The sequence below is a fragment of the Chlorocebus sabaeus genome, chromosome 8 (assembly GCF_047675955.1).
Source record: "Chlorocebus sabaeus isolate Y175 chromosome 8, mChlSab1.0.hap1, whole genome shotgun sequence".
Lineage (NCBI taxonomy): Eukaryota > Metazoa > Chordata > Mammalia > Primates > Cercopithecidae > Chlorocebus > Chlorocebus sabaeus.
Genome location: NC_132911.1, coordinates 101,464,412 through 101,481,040, shown reverse-complemented (window position 1 = coordinate 101,481,040; position 16,629 = coordinate 101,464,412). Strand labels below are relative to the sequence as shown.

The following is a 16,629-nucleotide window of genomic DNA, read 5'->3' as shown; positions in this document are numbered from 1 at the left end:
CAAAACATCTGGTGTCTTTAACATCTGGCATAGGTGGTAGAATGGGGAGATACCAGGCTGAAGAAATAAAGTCCAACGTTTGACATAGCCAACATAATTTTAAGATAAAGAAATGGTGAGGTAGAGTTGAGAGAGTTCAATTATATTGTTGAGCACAGACCATTTGGCACATTCTAAAATTAGATTCCCTATCAAATTCTCCTTTGTGGTACCTTTACAAAGTGCTGACACCTTCGGAATCCTCCAACACCTATGTAAAGCTAACAGAATAAAGTCATTTGAAGAAATCCATCCTTGGCACTTTAGCTATTACTTACCCCCATATTGAAGCAAATAAAAAACAATGCTATCCATTTGCTGAATTTATTTAAACAAGTCAATTTAGAAATACCATAGAATTAAACAAAACTTCTGACATGTAAACATACTGCCATGTTCCTGAAACAGATGTTAACACCTGATAAAAGTTAATAATCTCTTGTTAGGAAAGCTGTCCATTAATAAGGCCAGTCTTCAGCAAAACTAAAACCATTTTGTTTGTTTAGCTTTCCTAGTCTGACAACGCAATACTATTGAACCACAATCAAATATAATGACAACATTGGATGGATAGATCAGTACCATTGGTTACAGCTGTTAAACAGGTTCATTCTTGGCGCCACATAAAAACAATTAAGCCAATCACATCGAATAAATCATGGCTTGTTTTTCTTTATCACAATTCACTAAGTGATGTTAATTATGGTCCTTGTCAAACACGTTTGGTAAAGGCTATTTACAGTGTACATGGCTGAGCATGCACTATTTATAGTTACAAAGATACCTGCCAGTTTATTACAATAGAATTACACAGTGCCTGAAAATGGTGAAACATCTCACACATCATTTAAATCAATATAATTTCAAGCAGGAAACGTTCCTTATTTGACCACAATTGCAATAACTACATGAAAATTCTTATAAAAACATGAATCCCCTTCAAGAAATTGATGCATATTCTACGCACTACAGGTTAAGGCAGTAAAAAAATGTATTCCTGATAACTGGAGGTCTTGACAATGTCAATTAAAGCTGTCTGACTCTAGTTTTTCATTCTCCATCATATACCAAAAGTTTGTGAATGATTTCATTTTTAAAGTCAAAAAAGTATTAGTAACTAAGAAGTGTTGAAGCTGGAAAAAATTGCTAGGGAAAGGAAAAATGTAAATTGGATTTTGCCTGAAAGTTTTCAAATCATAAACAATAGCATTATTTATGAGTCTAAGCCTTAAATGTATAAAACAAATACATATAGTTCACTTTTCTTAATTTAAAATATACTGTACTTTGAACAATTCAAGTAATGTAAGACTATCAAAAATAACTTCATAAGCCATACAAGTGTCAACTGCATTTTCGGTATTTTAAGAACTTTTAAAAATTGTAAACTAAACCATGACAGTTTAGTTAAACAAATGATAAATGACTTTTTATTTGCACTTGTGATTTCTTTAATACAAATTGCTACCAACAAATATGTAAAGATATGGCAGGTTATGTATTTGATCAAAGCACTTTGATTTAAGCATAAAACAGATTCAAATGGTACAAGTTCTGTGCATAAGATCCAAGGAATTGCTTACTAATTTGTAAGCAACCCTCTTTCTAATCAGAATCCTTTATTCCTCGGCTGCAGATGAGATAGGGCACAATCTGTTGTAAACAGGGCACTGTTGTAAAACCAAGATAATATTCTTAAATTAAGATCGTTCTTGTTCAATTAAAAAGACTTTCCCAAGTGTCTTCCATCACTGAGTATATTCTGCTGACCTCTTAATTTCATAAATTAACTTTCTTTTGATTCCATTTTTATGGTGGTTGTGTCCGCAGTTTTGTTTTAAAAATTGGTTTAAATTTATATAAAACTCTGTACATGTTCACAAATTATTGCATAAACAGCATAATCTTCAAGACAGTGTTTGCAAACACATGTCCAATTCAGGAAAAAAAATTTCACGTTTCTCGTCTGGCTTTTTTCTTCTTTTTTATTTGTTTGGGAGATTCCCAGCTAGTTTCAGACTTGGCTAAAAAGAAAAAGGGGGGAAAATGAAGAAAAAAATTAGGAGGATAGTAAATATTGTTACATCTCAATAATATAAAAGTAGTAACTATGAAAATCTTTTAAAATACTCAAATTTTATGTTTAAGTTTTCAAGCCCTTATATATTTTAAGTTATTCTTGTCTTCCTCCCTCCTTTCTTTTCAATGGTATTATTAGGTTGAACAATATGGAACTGCTGATATTCAACCAGTTTTGACCTAAAAAAACTGTTATTTAATACAGCTCAACCTAACTAATAAAAGAGAAAAATGGGTAAAATGGATACTAAAGGTAGCTGAAGAGAGTAAAGGAGGAAAAAAAGCATAGAATAATTTGTAGCCTCAAGAACATGTGCAGAGAAAAAGGGAGAGGGACCAGATAGACAAGCAGGCAGGCACGAAAGTTCTCCCTCTCTGTTCTCAACAATGTATTCTCTCCTTCAGAGGCAGATAGATAGATAGATAGGTTGATCATTTATTTATTTATTGAGTCTCACTCTGTCACCCAGGCTAGAGTGCAATGGTGCAATCTTGGCTCACTACAACCTCTGCCTCCTGGGTTCAAGTGATTCTCCTGCCTCAGCCTCCCCTGTAGCTGGGATAACAGATGTGCGACCAGCACACCCAGCTAATTTTTGTATTTTTAGTAGAGACTTGGTTTCACCATGTTGGCTAGGCTGGTCTTGAACTTCTGACCTCAAATGATCCGCCCGCCTTGGCCTCCCAAAGTGCCGGGATTACAGGTGTGAGCCACAGCACCCAGCCTCCTTCAGTTATTTTAACAGCTTGGCCTTCACAACTTAAGTACACAAACGTCCAAAAAATTTAGCATTTTCAAAGGAAGAAAGGGCTACTCTTATTAATCCATTAGACTTTTAAGATCAGAATCTTAACACATGAAAAATGTAAACAGTACAAAGGAACAAAAAATGAGGATTACTTACTCTGTGAAGGAGGCACACTATTTTGCTTGGTATTTGACTTGGATTTATCTGTCTCTTGTAGAGTTGGCGGCACTTGGGAGGAGCTCTTGTCAGAATCACTTTTTGATAAGATAACAGATGGCTCGGTAGAAGTAGCAGGTGGAAGAGTCTTGATAGGCTATTTTAGGAAAAAATCATCTCAGGTTTTTTGGTGAAATTTTCAAATAAAGTTTAAATATCACAGTAATACTAAGAGGTTGTTTAGCAGCAATTCAATACTAATATGGTTTCCAGATAAGCAATGTAACTCATACCTGCCCTCTAGTGATACGGCCAAATCAATCATCACTCACGACATTTATGAATATATGTTGAGATAAAAATGAAGGTATGAAATTACAAAATGTCTACCGAATTTCAAATAGAAATGAATAATTTCATTTTCATTAACTTTTTTTTTGAGGTGGAGTCTCGCTCTGTCGCCCAGGCTGGAGTGCAGTGGCACAATCCAGGCTCACTGCAACCTCTGCCTGCCGGGTTCAAGCGATTCTCCTGCCTCAGCCTCCCGAGTAGCTGCGACTACAGATGCCCGCCACCATGCCCAGCTAACTTTTTTTTTGATTTTTAGTAGTGACAAGGTTTTACCGTGTTAGCCAGGATGGTCTCGATCTCCTGACTTCGTGATCCGCCTGCCTCAGCCTCCCAAAGTGCTGGGATTATAGGTGTGAGCCACCACGCCTAGCCTTTTATATTCTTATGTTTCATTATAAATAAGATGATTTTATACTTTTCTTTTTTGAGACACAGTATTGCTCTGTGGCCTAGCCTAGAGTGCAGAGGCACCAAACAGTTCACTGCAGCCTTGACCTCTGGGTTCAAGCGATCCCCCCACTTCAACCTCCGGAGTAGCTGGGATTATAGGTGTGAACCACTGAGACTGGCTGATTTTATACTTGTTGGTGATTCAATGGTTGTTGTCCATTTCCACCAACTCAGAATGCTTCAAAAATTTTTGTGAAAAACAGAAGGAAAATAGCTAACTTCTGAACTACCAGTAGATGACAACCCCTAATCTCCTTCCCAACAGGTAAGAATTTCTCAAATAGCAGCAGCAACAGCTTCTGTTTCCTACGAGCACACTGTGGTTACTGGTCCTACTGATTCAAGCAACTGGTAACACTCAGGTCCAAATTTTCAGTGTTTTATCCAGTCTGGTAGTGAAATTAGAATGCTTAAGGCAGAGCCTAGATTCTTGAGCCTTACTTCTCTACAGCCTGGAAGCAGAAAAGAGGTAAACTAACTGATTTGCCTCACTGAGGCATATCCATTAATAAATGATCAGGACCTGGTAATGATAAAAACGTCAGTAATGTGGAGTGCCTTCAGGATGTGAGAGATGAGTAGAAGATCATTTCACCTATTAGCTCTATCTGTGATCATTATCCTGAACATAGAAAGAAGGGTAAGTAATGCTTCTCTAGACCCTATTCTTCCAGACCCCACAGATTCGAGAAAGCAAAATGGGATAAGGATACAAGAGGAAATGGTGTGAGCTCAAGTAATTACTAGGATTCTTTCTTCCTATTCCAGGTATCTGAAGTTGTGTGTGTGTGTGTGTGTGTGTGTGTGAGAGACAGGATCTCACTCTGTCACCCAGGCTGGAGTGCAGTGGCGTGATCTTCATTCCCTGCAACCTCCGCCTCCTGGGCTCACAAGATCCTCCCACCTCAGTCCTCCAAGTACCTGGGACCACAGGTGCACACCACCACATCCAGCAATTTTTTTGTATTTTTGGTAGAGAGGGGGGTTTCACCATGCTGCCCAGGTGGTCTCGAACTTCTGAGTGCAAGTGATCTACCTATCCGGACCTCCCAAAGTGCTGGGATTACAAGGCATGAGCCACCGTGGCCGGCCCTGAAGTTGTATTTATGTTGCCTAGTCTCTTTACCTTTCTTAGTGTTCCCTGTATTTATTTCATATCCAGAAGTTTTATTATTACTTATTTTTAATCTCCTTTTCCCCTCTATTCTCACTTATCTACATTAAGTCACAGAACGGATCAAATATTCTTCATAAAATGGCTTCTGAAAATGATTTAATATAAAAATGTCGAACAGAGGCCAGGCGCGCTGGTTCACGCCCATAATCCCAGCACTTTGGGAGGCTGAGGCAGGCAGATCACTTGAGGTCAGGAGTTTGAGACCAGCCTGGCCAACATGGTGAAAACTCGTCTCTACTAAAAATACAAAAATTAGCCAGGGGTGGTGGCGTGCGCCTGTAATCCCAGCTACTCATGAGGCTGAGGCAGGAAAATCGCCTGAACCTGGGAGGTAGAGGTTGCAGTGCGCCAAGATTGCGGAGTGCATCACTGTAATCCAGCCTGGGCAATAGAGCAAGACTCTGTCTCCAAAAAAAAAAAAAAAAAAAAAAAAAAAAAAAAAAAAAAAAAAAAAAAGTCAAATAGACCCTTTGCTATTTATTACACACACACATATAAATATATATATATTTTTACAAGGCCTCACTTTGTCACCCAGGCTGGAGTGCAGTGGTGCAATTACAGCTTATTGCAGCCTCAACTTCCTGGGCTCAAGTGGTCTTCCCACTCAGTCTCCTGAGTAGCTGGGATTACAAGCACACACCACGACACCCAGCTAATTTTTGTGCTTTCTGTAAATACTGAGTCTAGTCATGTTGCCCAGGCTGGTCTCTAACTCCTGGACTCAAGCAATCCTCCTGCCTTGGCCTCCCAAAGTGTTGGGATTACAGGCATGAGCCACCGCACCTAGTTGCTTATTTATTCATGAGATGGAGTCTCACTTTGTCACCCAGGCTGGAGTGCAGTGGTGTGATCTTGGCTCACTGCAACCTCTGCCTCCCAGGTTCAAGCGATTGTCCTGCCTCAGACTCCTGAGTAGCTGGGATTACAGGTGTGTGCCACCACACCTGGCTACTTTTTGTATTTTCAGTAGAGACAGGGTTTCACATATCCATCAGGCTGGTCTCAAACTCCTAATCTCATGATCCGCCTGCCTCAGCCTCCCAAAGTGCTGGGACTACAGGCATGAGCCACCGCGCCCGGCCTTTGCCATTTATTATATTGAGACTGTAGCCCAGGTGTGGTGGCTCACACTTGTAATCCCAGCACTTTGGGAGGCTGAGGTGGGAGGACTGCTTAAGTCCAGGAGTTTCAGATCAGCCTGAGAAACATGGTGAGACCCTGTCTCTATAAAAAATACAAAAATTAGCTGGGTGTGGTGGTGTGCACCTGTAGTCCCAGCTACTCGGGAGGCTGAGACAGGAGGATCACTTGAACCCGGGAGGTAAAGGCTGCAGTGAGCTAAAACTGTGCCACTGTACTCTAGCCTGGGTGACAGAGCAAGACTCTGTTAAAAAAAACAACAAACAAACAAACAAAAAAATCTCCCAAGACTGCATCGTTTTATCTCAAAATACGCATAGGGAAATAAAAGCATCAAATCTAAATAAGGAGTATTATTAAAACTGTTTTAGTACAAGACAGTTACAAATTCACTTTTCTAGCAGTAACTCAAGTTTCTTGTCTAAAGCTGTTCCACTAAATATGTAAGCTCCCAAGGGCAGGTGGTTTTTGGTCTGTTTTGTTATCTGCTGTATCCCAGCACTTCAAATAGAGTATGGTACGCAGTAGGTTCTCAATACATTTTTTCTGAATAATAAACCAGGTGCCGGGCACGGTGGCTCATGCCTGTAACCCCAGCTCTTAGGGAGGCAGAGGCGGGAGCACAGCTTGAGCCCAGGAGCTCAAGACCTGCCTAGGCAATATAGTGAGACCCTGTTCTCCACAAAAAGGTGGGGGGGGGAAAAAAAAAAAGCATAAATAAACCAGGCAACTCTAGTAGAATTTTATATATATATATATATTTTTGAGATGGTGTCTCACTCTGTTGCCCAGGCTGGAGTGCAGTGGCGCGATCTTGGCTCACTGTAACCTCCGCCTCCCGGGTTCAAGGAGTTCTCCTGTCTCAGCCTCTCAGGTAGCTGGGACTACAGGTGCCTGCCACCACGCCCAGCCAATTTTTGTATTTTTAGTAGAGACGGGGTTTCACCATATTGGCCAGGCTGGTCTCGAACTCCTGACCTTGTGATCCACCCACCTCGGCCTCCCAAAGTGCTGGGATTACAGGTGTGAGCCACTGTACCCAGCCCTAAATTTATTTTAATATGATGTAATTAATAATTTACCCAATTAGAAATCAGATTTTGTGTCGCCAACATAGGCCTTTAATAAAATGGTCCCTTCTACCATACAGATAGCTTCCATAGCAGGCACATCTTTCAAAAACCTATAACCAAGTTTTAAACAAATGTTCCATTTTGGGAGGCTGAATCATAGTCGTATTATCTACATATATTGGGGGAAAATGAAACCAATCGTATTTTCTCTAAGCTATCTATCCCTTGTATGCCTAGATATTTAGCAGGAGAAAATACAGTACAGTGGTTCTTGATTTCACTACTGATAGTTATGTGACTCTGGGCAAGTTATTCAACTTCTCTAGCTTCATTTATAAAATGCATCTTACCTTTCTCTTGGGATTGTTTTGAAGACTAAATTAGTCATTATATTTTAAATGGTTAGCACAGTGCTTACAACATTATTTATGATAAAATACTTGAGTCAACAAAACTTTATTATGCTTTATTTATTTATTTTTTTTGAGACAGTGTCTCGTTCTGTTGCCCAAGCCAGAGTGCAGTGGCAAGATCTTGGTTCACTGCAACCTCTGCCTCTCAGGTTCAAGCGATTCTCCTGCCTCAGCCTCCTAAGTAGCTGGGGTTACAGGCACCCGCCACCACACCTGGTTAATTTTTGTGTTTTTAGTAGACACGGGGTTTCACCATGTTAGTCAGGCTGGTCTCGAACTCCTGACCTCAGGTGATCTGCCCACCTCAGCCTCCTAAAGTGCTGGGATTACAGGCATGAGCCACTGTGCCCGGCCAAAACTTTGTTACTCTTTTTTTTTTTTTTTTAAAGATGGAGTCTTGCACTGTTGCCCAGGCTGTAGTGCAATGGCACGATCTTGGCTCACAGCAACTTTCACTTCCTGAGTTCAAGCGATTCTCCTGCCTCAGCCTCCCAAGTAACTGGGATTACAGGCTCCCGCCACCATGCCCAGCTAATTTTTTGTATTTTTAGTAGAGACAGGGTTTCGCTATGTTGGCCAGGCTGGTCTCAAACTCCTGACCTCATGATCTGCCTGCCTTGGCCTCTCAAAGTGCTGGGATTACAGGTGTGAGCCACCATGCCCGGCAACTTTATTATTCTTAAAAATTACCTGGCTATTTTTGACGAGTACTTCAGCTGGATCACTAGTGCTTATGGTCTTCAAGGAAAAAGCTTTCTCCTGTTTTGGACGGGTTTTAGAGGTATTCACTGGAAGCTCTTCTCTAATCTCTTTTTCTAATTCTTCTGTGTCCTACAGAGAAAAACAACCTATTAGATTATATAAATCCTTTATTCTTCATTAATTAAAATCTGTGGTGGTGTATGGCTGTAATCCCAGCACTTTGGGAGGCGGAGGTGGGTGAATTGCTTGAGCTCAGGAATTCAAGACCAGCCTGGGCAACATGGTGAAACCATTTCTACAAAAATACAAAAATTAGTCACATGTGGTGGTGTGCACATGTAGTCCCAGTTACTCAGGAGGCTGAGGAGGGAGGACTACTGGAGCCTGAGAGATCGAGGCTGCAGTGAACTGTGATCATACCACTGTACTCCAGGCTGGGTGACTCTGTCTCAAAAAAACACAAAAAAACCCCCAAAACTACAAAAACACAAAAATTAGCCAAGCATGGTAGTGCATGCCTTTAATCCCAGATACTTGGGAAGAGGCACAAGAATTGCTCGAGCCCGGGAAGTGAAGGTTGCAGTGAGCCGAGATCGCACCACTGCATTCCAGCCTGGTCAACAGGGGGAAACTCCGTCCAAAAAAAACCCACAAAAACACTTCACTTAACAATTTCAAGGAATAAAATGTTTATACATAAGTTAATTTTCGAGATAAATTAAGCTTACACAGTAGAAAGGGCCTAGACAGGAAATTCCTATTTTGGCCATGCCACAATCTAGCTACAAAATCTCAGGGACAGCTGGGCGCAGTGGCTCACACCTGTAATCCCAGCACTTTGGGAGGCTGAGGCAGGCGGATCACCTGAGGTCAGGAGTTCAAGACCAGCCTGGCCAACATGGTGAAACCCTGTCTCTACTAAAAATACAAAAATTAGCTGGGTGTGGTGGTGCATGCCTGTAATCCCAGCTCTTTGGGAGGCTGAGGCATGAGAACTGCTTGAACCTGGGAGGCAGAGGTTGCAGTGAGACGAGATCTCGCCACTGGCAGAGATCTCCAGCCTGGGCAACATGGTGAAACCCTATCTCTACTAAAAATACAAAAATTAGGCTGGGCGTGGTGGCTCATGCCTGTAATCCCAGCACTTTGGGAGGCCAAGGTGGGCAGATCACTTGAGGTCAGGAGTTGAAGACCAGTCTGGCCAACATGGTGAAACCCTGTTTCTACTAAAAATACAAAAATTATCCAGTAATGGTGGTACATGCCTGTAATCCCAGCTACTTGGGAGGCTGATGCATGATAACAGATTGAACCTGGGAGGTGAAGGTTGCAGTGAGCCAAGATTGCGCCACTGCACTCCAGCCTGGGTGACAGAGAGACCTTGTCTCAAAAACAAACAAACATCTCAGGGACAAGTCACTTAGTTTCCCCAAACCTCAGTTTCCTCAACTGTAAGGTAAAATTTGCCCTATCTAAAAACTCATATAAGCTTTAAGATTTCCATTTTTTGGGGGGTATAAAAATTTATTATACATAAAGAATATCACCACTAACAAATGCAGACAGGCCAAGACACTATGGTACAGGGTGGAGGACGGCTAGTCCTTTGGAAAGTGAAAGGTTTGGGTGGCGTGGGCCTCATGCCACTCTGATTAATCAGGAGACGGGAGGGCACATGCCAAACACCACAAGACATCAAGGCAGCAAGATTTCCATTCTTAGATTTTCAAACTTTTACGAAGTTTCAGAAAAATAATTCTAGAGCACATTATATGCTTAGGTATGTAAAGTAAACATGAACTAGAATATATTTAATAGAAACATTACTGTATTTTTCTTTGGCAAATGCCTCCATATAAAATGGAAGTTCTTTTTAACAAATGGCTAAGATGATCTTAATGTTCTTCTAACACTGATGTTCTATGATATTTATTCAGTGTAGTAGTGGGTTTAGATAGTCAAAATTTTCTATATATTTAGGCTGAGCAGGTAGCTTTGGAAGTATGTGTGTGAAGTCTGCAATCTCACAAAGTTTTTCAAAGTTTTGCAATCTTACAAAGTCAGAAGACATCAATTTATTTTCATCCTAAGTTGAATTCAACAGTGAAAGACCCCATCAGCCACGCATGAACACCATAAAAGGACTTTGCGTCTGGTGCGGTAGCTTGCATCTGTAATCCCAGCACTTTGTCAAGGAGCCAAGGCAGGAGGACTGTTTGAGCCCAGGAGACTGGGATAGCCTGTGTAACATAGGGAAACGCTGTCTCTACAACAAAATAAAAAAAAAATTAGCTGGGCATGGTGGTGCCTGCCTGTAGTCCTAGTTACTTGGGAGGTTGAAGCAGGAGGGTCCCTTGAGTCCAGGAGGTCGAGGCTGCAGTGAGCTGTGATGAAGTCACTGTATTCCAGCCTGGCAACAGAATGGAATGTCTCAAAAAACAAACAAAACAAAACAAAAACAAAAAACAATATAACTTTTTTTTTTTTTTTTTTTTTGAGACAGAGTCTCACTCTGTTGCCCAGGCTGGAGTGTAGTGGTGCAATCTCTGCTCACTGCAACCTGCGATTCTCTTGCCTCAGCTTCACAAGTAGCTGGGACTACAGGCGCCAGCTACCACACATGGCTAATTTTTGTATTTTTAGTAGAGATGGGGTTTCACCATGTTGGCCAGGATGGTCTTGAACTCCTGACCCTGTGATCCACTTGCCCTGGCCTCCCAAAGTGCTGGGATTACAGGCGTGAGCCACGGCACCCAGTCTCACTTTTTTTTTTTTTAAGATAGAGTTTCACTCTTGTTGCCCAGGCTGGAGTGCAATGGTGCAATCTTGGCTCATTGCAACCTCTGCCTCCTGGGTTCCAGTGATTCACCTGCCTCAGCCCCCCGAGTAGCTGGGATTACAGGCACATGCAACCACCCCCGGTTAATTCTGTATTTTTAGTAGAGGCGAGGTTTCTCCATGTTGGTCAGGCTGGTATTGAATTCCTGACCTCAGGTGATCTGCCCGCCTCGGCCTCCCAAAGTGCTGGAATTATAGGCATGAGCCACTGCACCCAGCCATAACCTTTTATTGGTAGGATGTATGTGCTATGTACTCAGCATAGAACTTCATGGATATCTAATTCTCCAAACAACCTATGCAGTTATGTAACTTGTGCAAGGTAAAAAAGAATGACAGAACAAGATTCAGAATATAGATCTGACTCTAAACCTAGAATACTCATTCATTATATTTTTAAAAACACAGCCAACATTTTAAAAAGGATAATCAGAATACCAAAGAAACATTCACGTTAATGACCTTTGCCAATACGTTAAACATTTCAGAATACATCCTACAAAATTTCTTTTAAAAGGAACTCAACTAATCCACAATCCACAAAATTATCATTAGTAAATACTCTAAGTCAAAGAAACTCAAGAAAAACTTGGCTAAAATGGTTTTCAGGTAGTACTACTAACAAAGGATAGATGTAACATTTCTCATCTCCCAGCTCCAGCTAATAAGAACAGCATACCTATTATATAGTTGTAGTTTGTTCATATCCATTGATCTTAGCTATGTTACAACTTTAATGCCCATCCATTTTTACTACTGAAAAAGTGTTGATAATAAGCCTGTATCATTTATGAGGGCTTGTATTTCCCACAATAAAAAATAACTGAATACATATTTCTTTAAAAAGCCATGTAGAAACTTCTTCCAAAAACAGTAAGTGGCTGGGCTTGGTGGCTCACACCTGTAATCCCAGCACTTTGGGAGGCTGAGGTGGGAAGATCACTTGAAGCCAGATCACTTGAGACCAAACCAGCCTGGCCAACATGGTGAAATCCCCTCTCTACTAAAAATACAAAAATTAGCTGGGTGTGGTGGCTCATGCCTGTAATTCCAGCTACTTGGAAAGCTGAGGCAGGAGAATCACTTGAACCTGGGAGGCGGAGGTTACAGTGAGGTGATACTGTGCCACTGCACTCCAGCTGGGGCGACACAGTGAGACTCCGTCTCAAAAATAAATAAGGCTGGGCGCAGTGGTTCATGCCTGTAATCCCAGCACTTTCGGAGGCCGAGTTGGGCAGATCACTTGAGGCCAGATCACCTGAGACCAGCCTGGCTAACATGGCGAAAGCCTGTCTCTACTAAAAATACAAAAATTAGTCAGGTGTGGTGGCATGTGCCTGTAATCCTAGCTACTTGGGAAGCTGGGGCAAGAGAATCGCTTGAACCTGGGAGGCAGAGGCTGCAGTGAGCTGAGATCGCACTACTGTACTCCAGCCTGGGCAACAGAACCAGACTCTGTCTCAAAAAATAAATTAAAAAAAAAAAAAAAAGATAAACAAATAGAACAATAAGTAGGAAAAACTACTATGTGGTCTATCCCTAGAAATTGCGGCTCCCTGTCTCCTACATTTGAACAATTAATTACAGTTATAGTAAGGAATGCAAATATTTTAAGAAGTTATAATGTAACAGTATCAGTGCTTTAAAAAAACCTAATATGTTTCTAATGATCTGATACATTTGAAATTAAAATACCTTTTTTTCTTTGAGACAGGGTCTTGCTCTGTGACCCAGGCTGGAGTACATTAGTGTGATTTTGGCTCACTGCAAGTTCTGCCTCCCGGGCACAAGTGATCCTCTCACCTCAGCTTCCTGGGCAGCTGGGGCTACAAGCGTATGCCACCATGCCTGGCTAATTTTTGTAGAGACAGGGTTTTGCCATGTTGCCCAGGCTGGTCTCAAACTCCTGGACTGAAGCAAACCTCCCACCTTGGCCTTCCAATGTGCTGGGATTACAGGTGTCAGCCATTGTGCCCAGGTTAAAATTTCATCTCTGACTTCATTTTTATTATAATTTACTTTATTTCCCCCAGATAGGAGAGATCAAAGAAAAAGAAAAAAAAGAAAATGTACGAGTGATGGAAAGAGAAAATGTCTGTTGGGTAGATGTCAAAAAAGAAGGAAAGGATACTACTAAGTGAAATTAACCAGCAAACTCAAAGTCAAGTGAAAGACTCCACTTGTTATACACATGGTTTTTCTATGTGTGCTAAATGTTACTTTCCAGTTACTCAAAAGGAATTTTTGCATGTGTAAAATACTGTATCTCTTTTCCCATTTCACCATTATATAATTAAAAAATGCATGAATAATTTGGAATTTTACTTATTTTTGACTTTAGCAACACCTTTAACATGAATTTTTTGAGCAATAACATTACAATAAGATGAATTGAATATGTAAAACATTCCATGACTTTCCAAATAAACATGATGTCTCATACTGTCTTTTATCTCTATATATTCTTAGCATCTGTACCTCATCTTTTCATATTTTAAGCAGGAGGCGCTTAATGAATCCTTGTTGTTTTGACGTTTTACCTGTGCGTGAGAGTTATCTTCACCTTGCTTCTTCTTTTTCTTTTTTTTCTTTTTGGATTTCCCAGTTGGAAGAGCTCCCTCTCCCTTTTCTTTATCATCATCTGAGACCTTAGGTTAAAAGCAAAAATATTAAAGAGAACCAAATGGTTATGTTTCCATTATTTAGAAAATTATTATGAAATAATTTCATTCATTAGGTACAGTCTTCGTTTCCCAAAATCTAAATAAAAACTAGTAATAAGTAATAAAATGGATCAAGACCTACCTACTTAAAAAATAACAAAATACATGGAACCTCATTCTCTCAGTGTGTCTATGTCACCCATCACTCACTGCAACATAGAGAGCTGTGTAAACTTTAGTGTTTTAAAAACTCACTGAATAGGTAATTCTATTTTGAAGTTCAAATGTAGTGCAATTTGCATTAAAATTTATCTGACCCTGTTAAGAGAATGAAATAACAAGCTACACAATGGGGGAATATATTTGCAAGCCATATAGTTCCATCCATGGAACTAGTATCCATACAATATAAGGAACACTCAAATTAAAAAATAAAATCCCCTTAGAAAATAAGCAAAAGACATGAACAGACATTTCACCCAAGACCATACACAGATGGCAAAAAAACACATGGAAAAAAGCTCAACTCCATTTGCTATTAGGCAATGCATATTAAAAGCACAATGAGTTATCACTATACACCTATTAGAACTGCTAAAATAAAAAACAGTGACAACTGCAAATTTAGGTGAGGATACAGAAAAACCAGTTTCTTAAAATACTAAAATATGCAACTATCATAATACCCAGAGACTGTACTATTGGGCATTCATCCTAGAGAAATGAAAACTTATGTTTAGACAGAGACTTCTGAAAGCCTACATATTTAGCAGCTTTATTCATAATAGTCCCCAACTGGAAAGGACCCGTATGTCCTTCAATAGGTAAATGGTTAAAGAACCTGAGGGACATCCAGACCATGGAATATCACTCAGTAGTAAAAAGGTACAACTACCGATACATACAACAACCTGGATGAATCTCCAGAGAATTATGTTGAGTGAAAACAAAACAAACAAACAAAAAAACATACCAAGGCCAGGAGCAGTGGCTGAAGCCTGTAATCCCAGCACTTTGGGAGGCCAGGGCGGGTGGATCCCCTGAGGTCAGGAGTTCAAGAGCAGCCTGACCACTATGGTGAAACCCCGTCTCTACTAAAAATAAAAAAATTAGCTGGGCCTGATGGCATGCACCTGTAATCCCAGCTACTTGGGAGGCTGAGATGGGAGAACTGCTTGAACCCAGGAGGCGGAGGCTGCAGTGAGCCGAGATCATTTCACTGCACTCTGGCCTGGGTAACAGAGCAAGACTCCACCTCAATCAAACCAACAAACAAAAACCATAGCAAAAGGATATATACATACGTGTGTGTGTGTGTCTCTCTCTCTCTATATATAAAATATATAATTCCATTAATAAAACATTCTTGAAATGATAAATGTTCTGTATCTTGACTGCATCAATGTAAACATGCCACTTGTAAAAAGGTAGTTCCCTCTTATTCGCAGTTTTGCTTTCTGCAGTTTCAGTTACCTGCAGTCAACCTCAGTCTGATATTAAAGTACTTTGAAAGAGACAGAAAGTGAGAGAGACCACATTCACAAAACTTCTATTACAGTAAATTTTATAACTTTTATTTTATGACTACTGTTGTTAATCTTTTACTAATTTACAAATTAAACTTTATCAGAGGTATGTATAGGAAAAAGCATAGTATACGTAGGGTTTGACACTGTCCGTGGTTTCAGGCATCCACTAGGAGTCTTGGAATGTATCCCCTGTGTATAAGTGGAGGTGGGGAGCGGTGGGGATGGCTACTGCATGACTGTACAGTATTATGGTTTTTTCACATGTTATTACTGGAGAAAACTGGATAGAAGGGGTACAGGGGATCACTCTGTTTCATTCCTGTCTGGTTTTGTTTTTTTTTCAAGACAGCGTCTTGCTCCGTTGCCCAGGCTGGAGTACAGTGGTGCAGTCAAGGCTCACTGCACAGCCTTGACCTCCTGATCCTCTTGCCTTAGCCACCTGAGGAGCTGGGACTATAGGCTGATTTTTCTGTATTTTTTTTTTCTTTTTTTAATATTAGAGATAGGGTCTTGCTATGTTGTACAGGCTAGTCTCAAACATGTGGGCTCAAGTGATCCTCCTAGCTTGGTCTTCCAAAGTGCTGGGATTACAGGTGTGAGCCACTGTGCCTGGCCTGTATTCTTTCTTTCTTTCTTTCTTTTTTTTTTTTTTGAGACGGAGTCTCGCTCTGTCGCCCAGGCTGGAGTGCAGTGGCCGGATCTCGGCTCACTGCAAGCTCCGCCTCCCGGGTTTATGCCATTCTCCTGCCTCGGCCTCCCGAGTAGCTGGGGCTACAGGCGCCCGCCACCTCGCCCAGCCGGTTTTTTTTTTTTTTGTATATTTTAGTAGAGACGGGGTTTCACCGGGTTAGCCAGGATGGTCTCGATCTCCTGACCTCGTGATCCGCCCGTCTCGGCCTCCCAAAGTGCTGGGATTACTGGCTTGAGCCACCACGCCTGGCTTGTATTATTTCTTGTAACTGCATTTGAATCTACAATTATCTCAAAATAAAAGGTTTAATTTAAAAAACTGAACTTGGCCGGGCGCGGTGGCTCAAGCCTGTAATCCCAGCACTTTGGGAGGCCGAGACAGGCGGATCACGAGGTCAGGAGATCAAGACCATCCTGGCTAACCCGGTGAAACCCCGTCTCTACTAAAAAATACAAAAATCTAGCCGGGCGAGGTGGCGGGCGCCTGTAGTCCCAGCTACTCGGGAGGCTGAGGCAGGAGAATGACGTGAACCCGGGAGGCGGAGCTTGCAGTGAGCTGAGATCCGGCCACTGCACT

At 41.1% G+C, this 16,629-nt stretch overlaps 1 protein-coding gene across 9 annotated transcripts in view; it reads right to left on the bottom strand.

Moving 5' to 3' along the window:
* Positions 1 to 349: 349 nt before the first annotated feature.
* MTDH (metadherin) overlaps positions 350 to 16,629 on the bottom strand; it is a 79,097-nt gene continuing 62,817 nt past the window's right edge. For 6 of the 9 annotated variants that reach the window (XM_008001162.3, XM_008001164.3, XM_008001166.3 and 3 more), the window contains 4 exons: positions 13,711 to 13,818; positions 8,321 to 8,461; positions 3,024 to 3,180; positions 350 to 2,063 (listed from right to left, as the gene is read on the bottom strand). In XM_008001162.3, coding sequence (XP_007999353.1) covers positions 1,993 to 2,063; positions 3,024 to 3,180; positions 8,321 to 8,461; positions 13,711 to 13,818 — 477 coding nt within the window. In that variant the 3' untranslated portion in view covers positions 350 to 1,992. The remainder of the gene's footprint in view (positions 2,064 to 3,023; positions 3,181 to 8,320; positions 8,462 to 13,710; positions 13,819 to 16,629) is intronic. The other 3 variants (XM_008001165.3, XM_038000252.2, XM_073018236.1) reach the window with 1 other exon arrangement.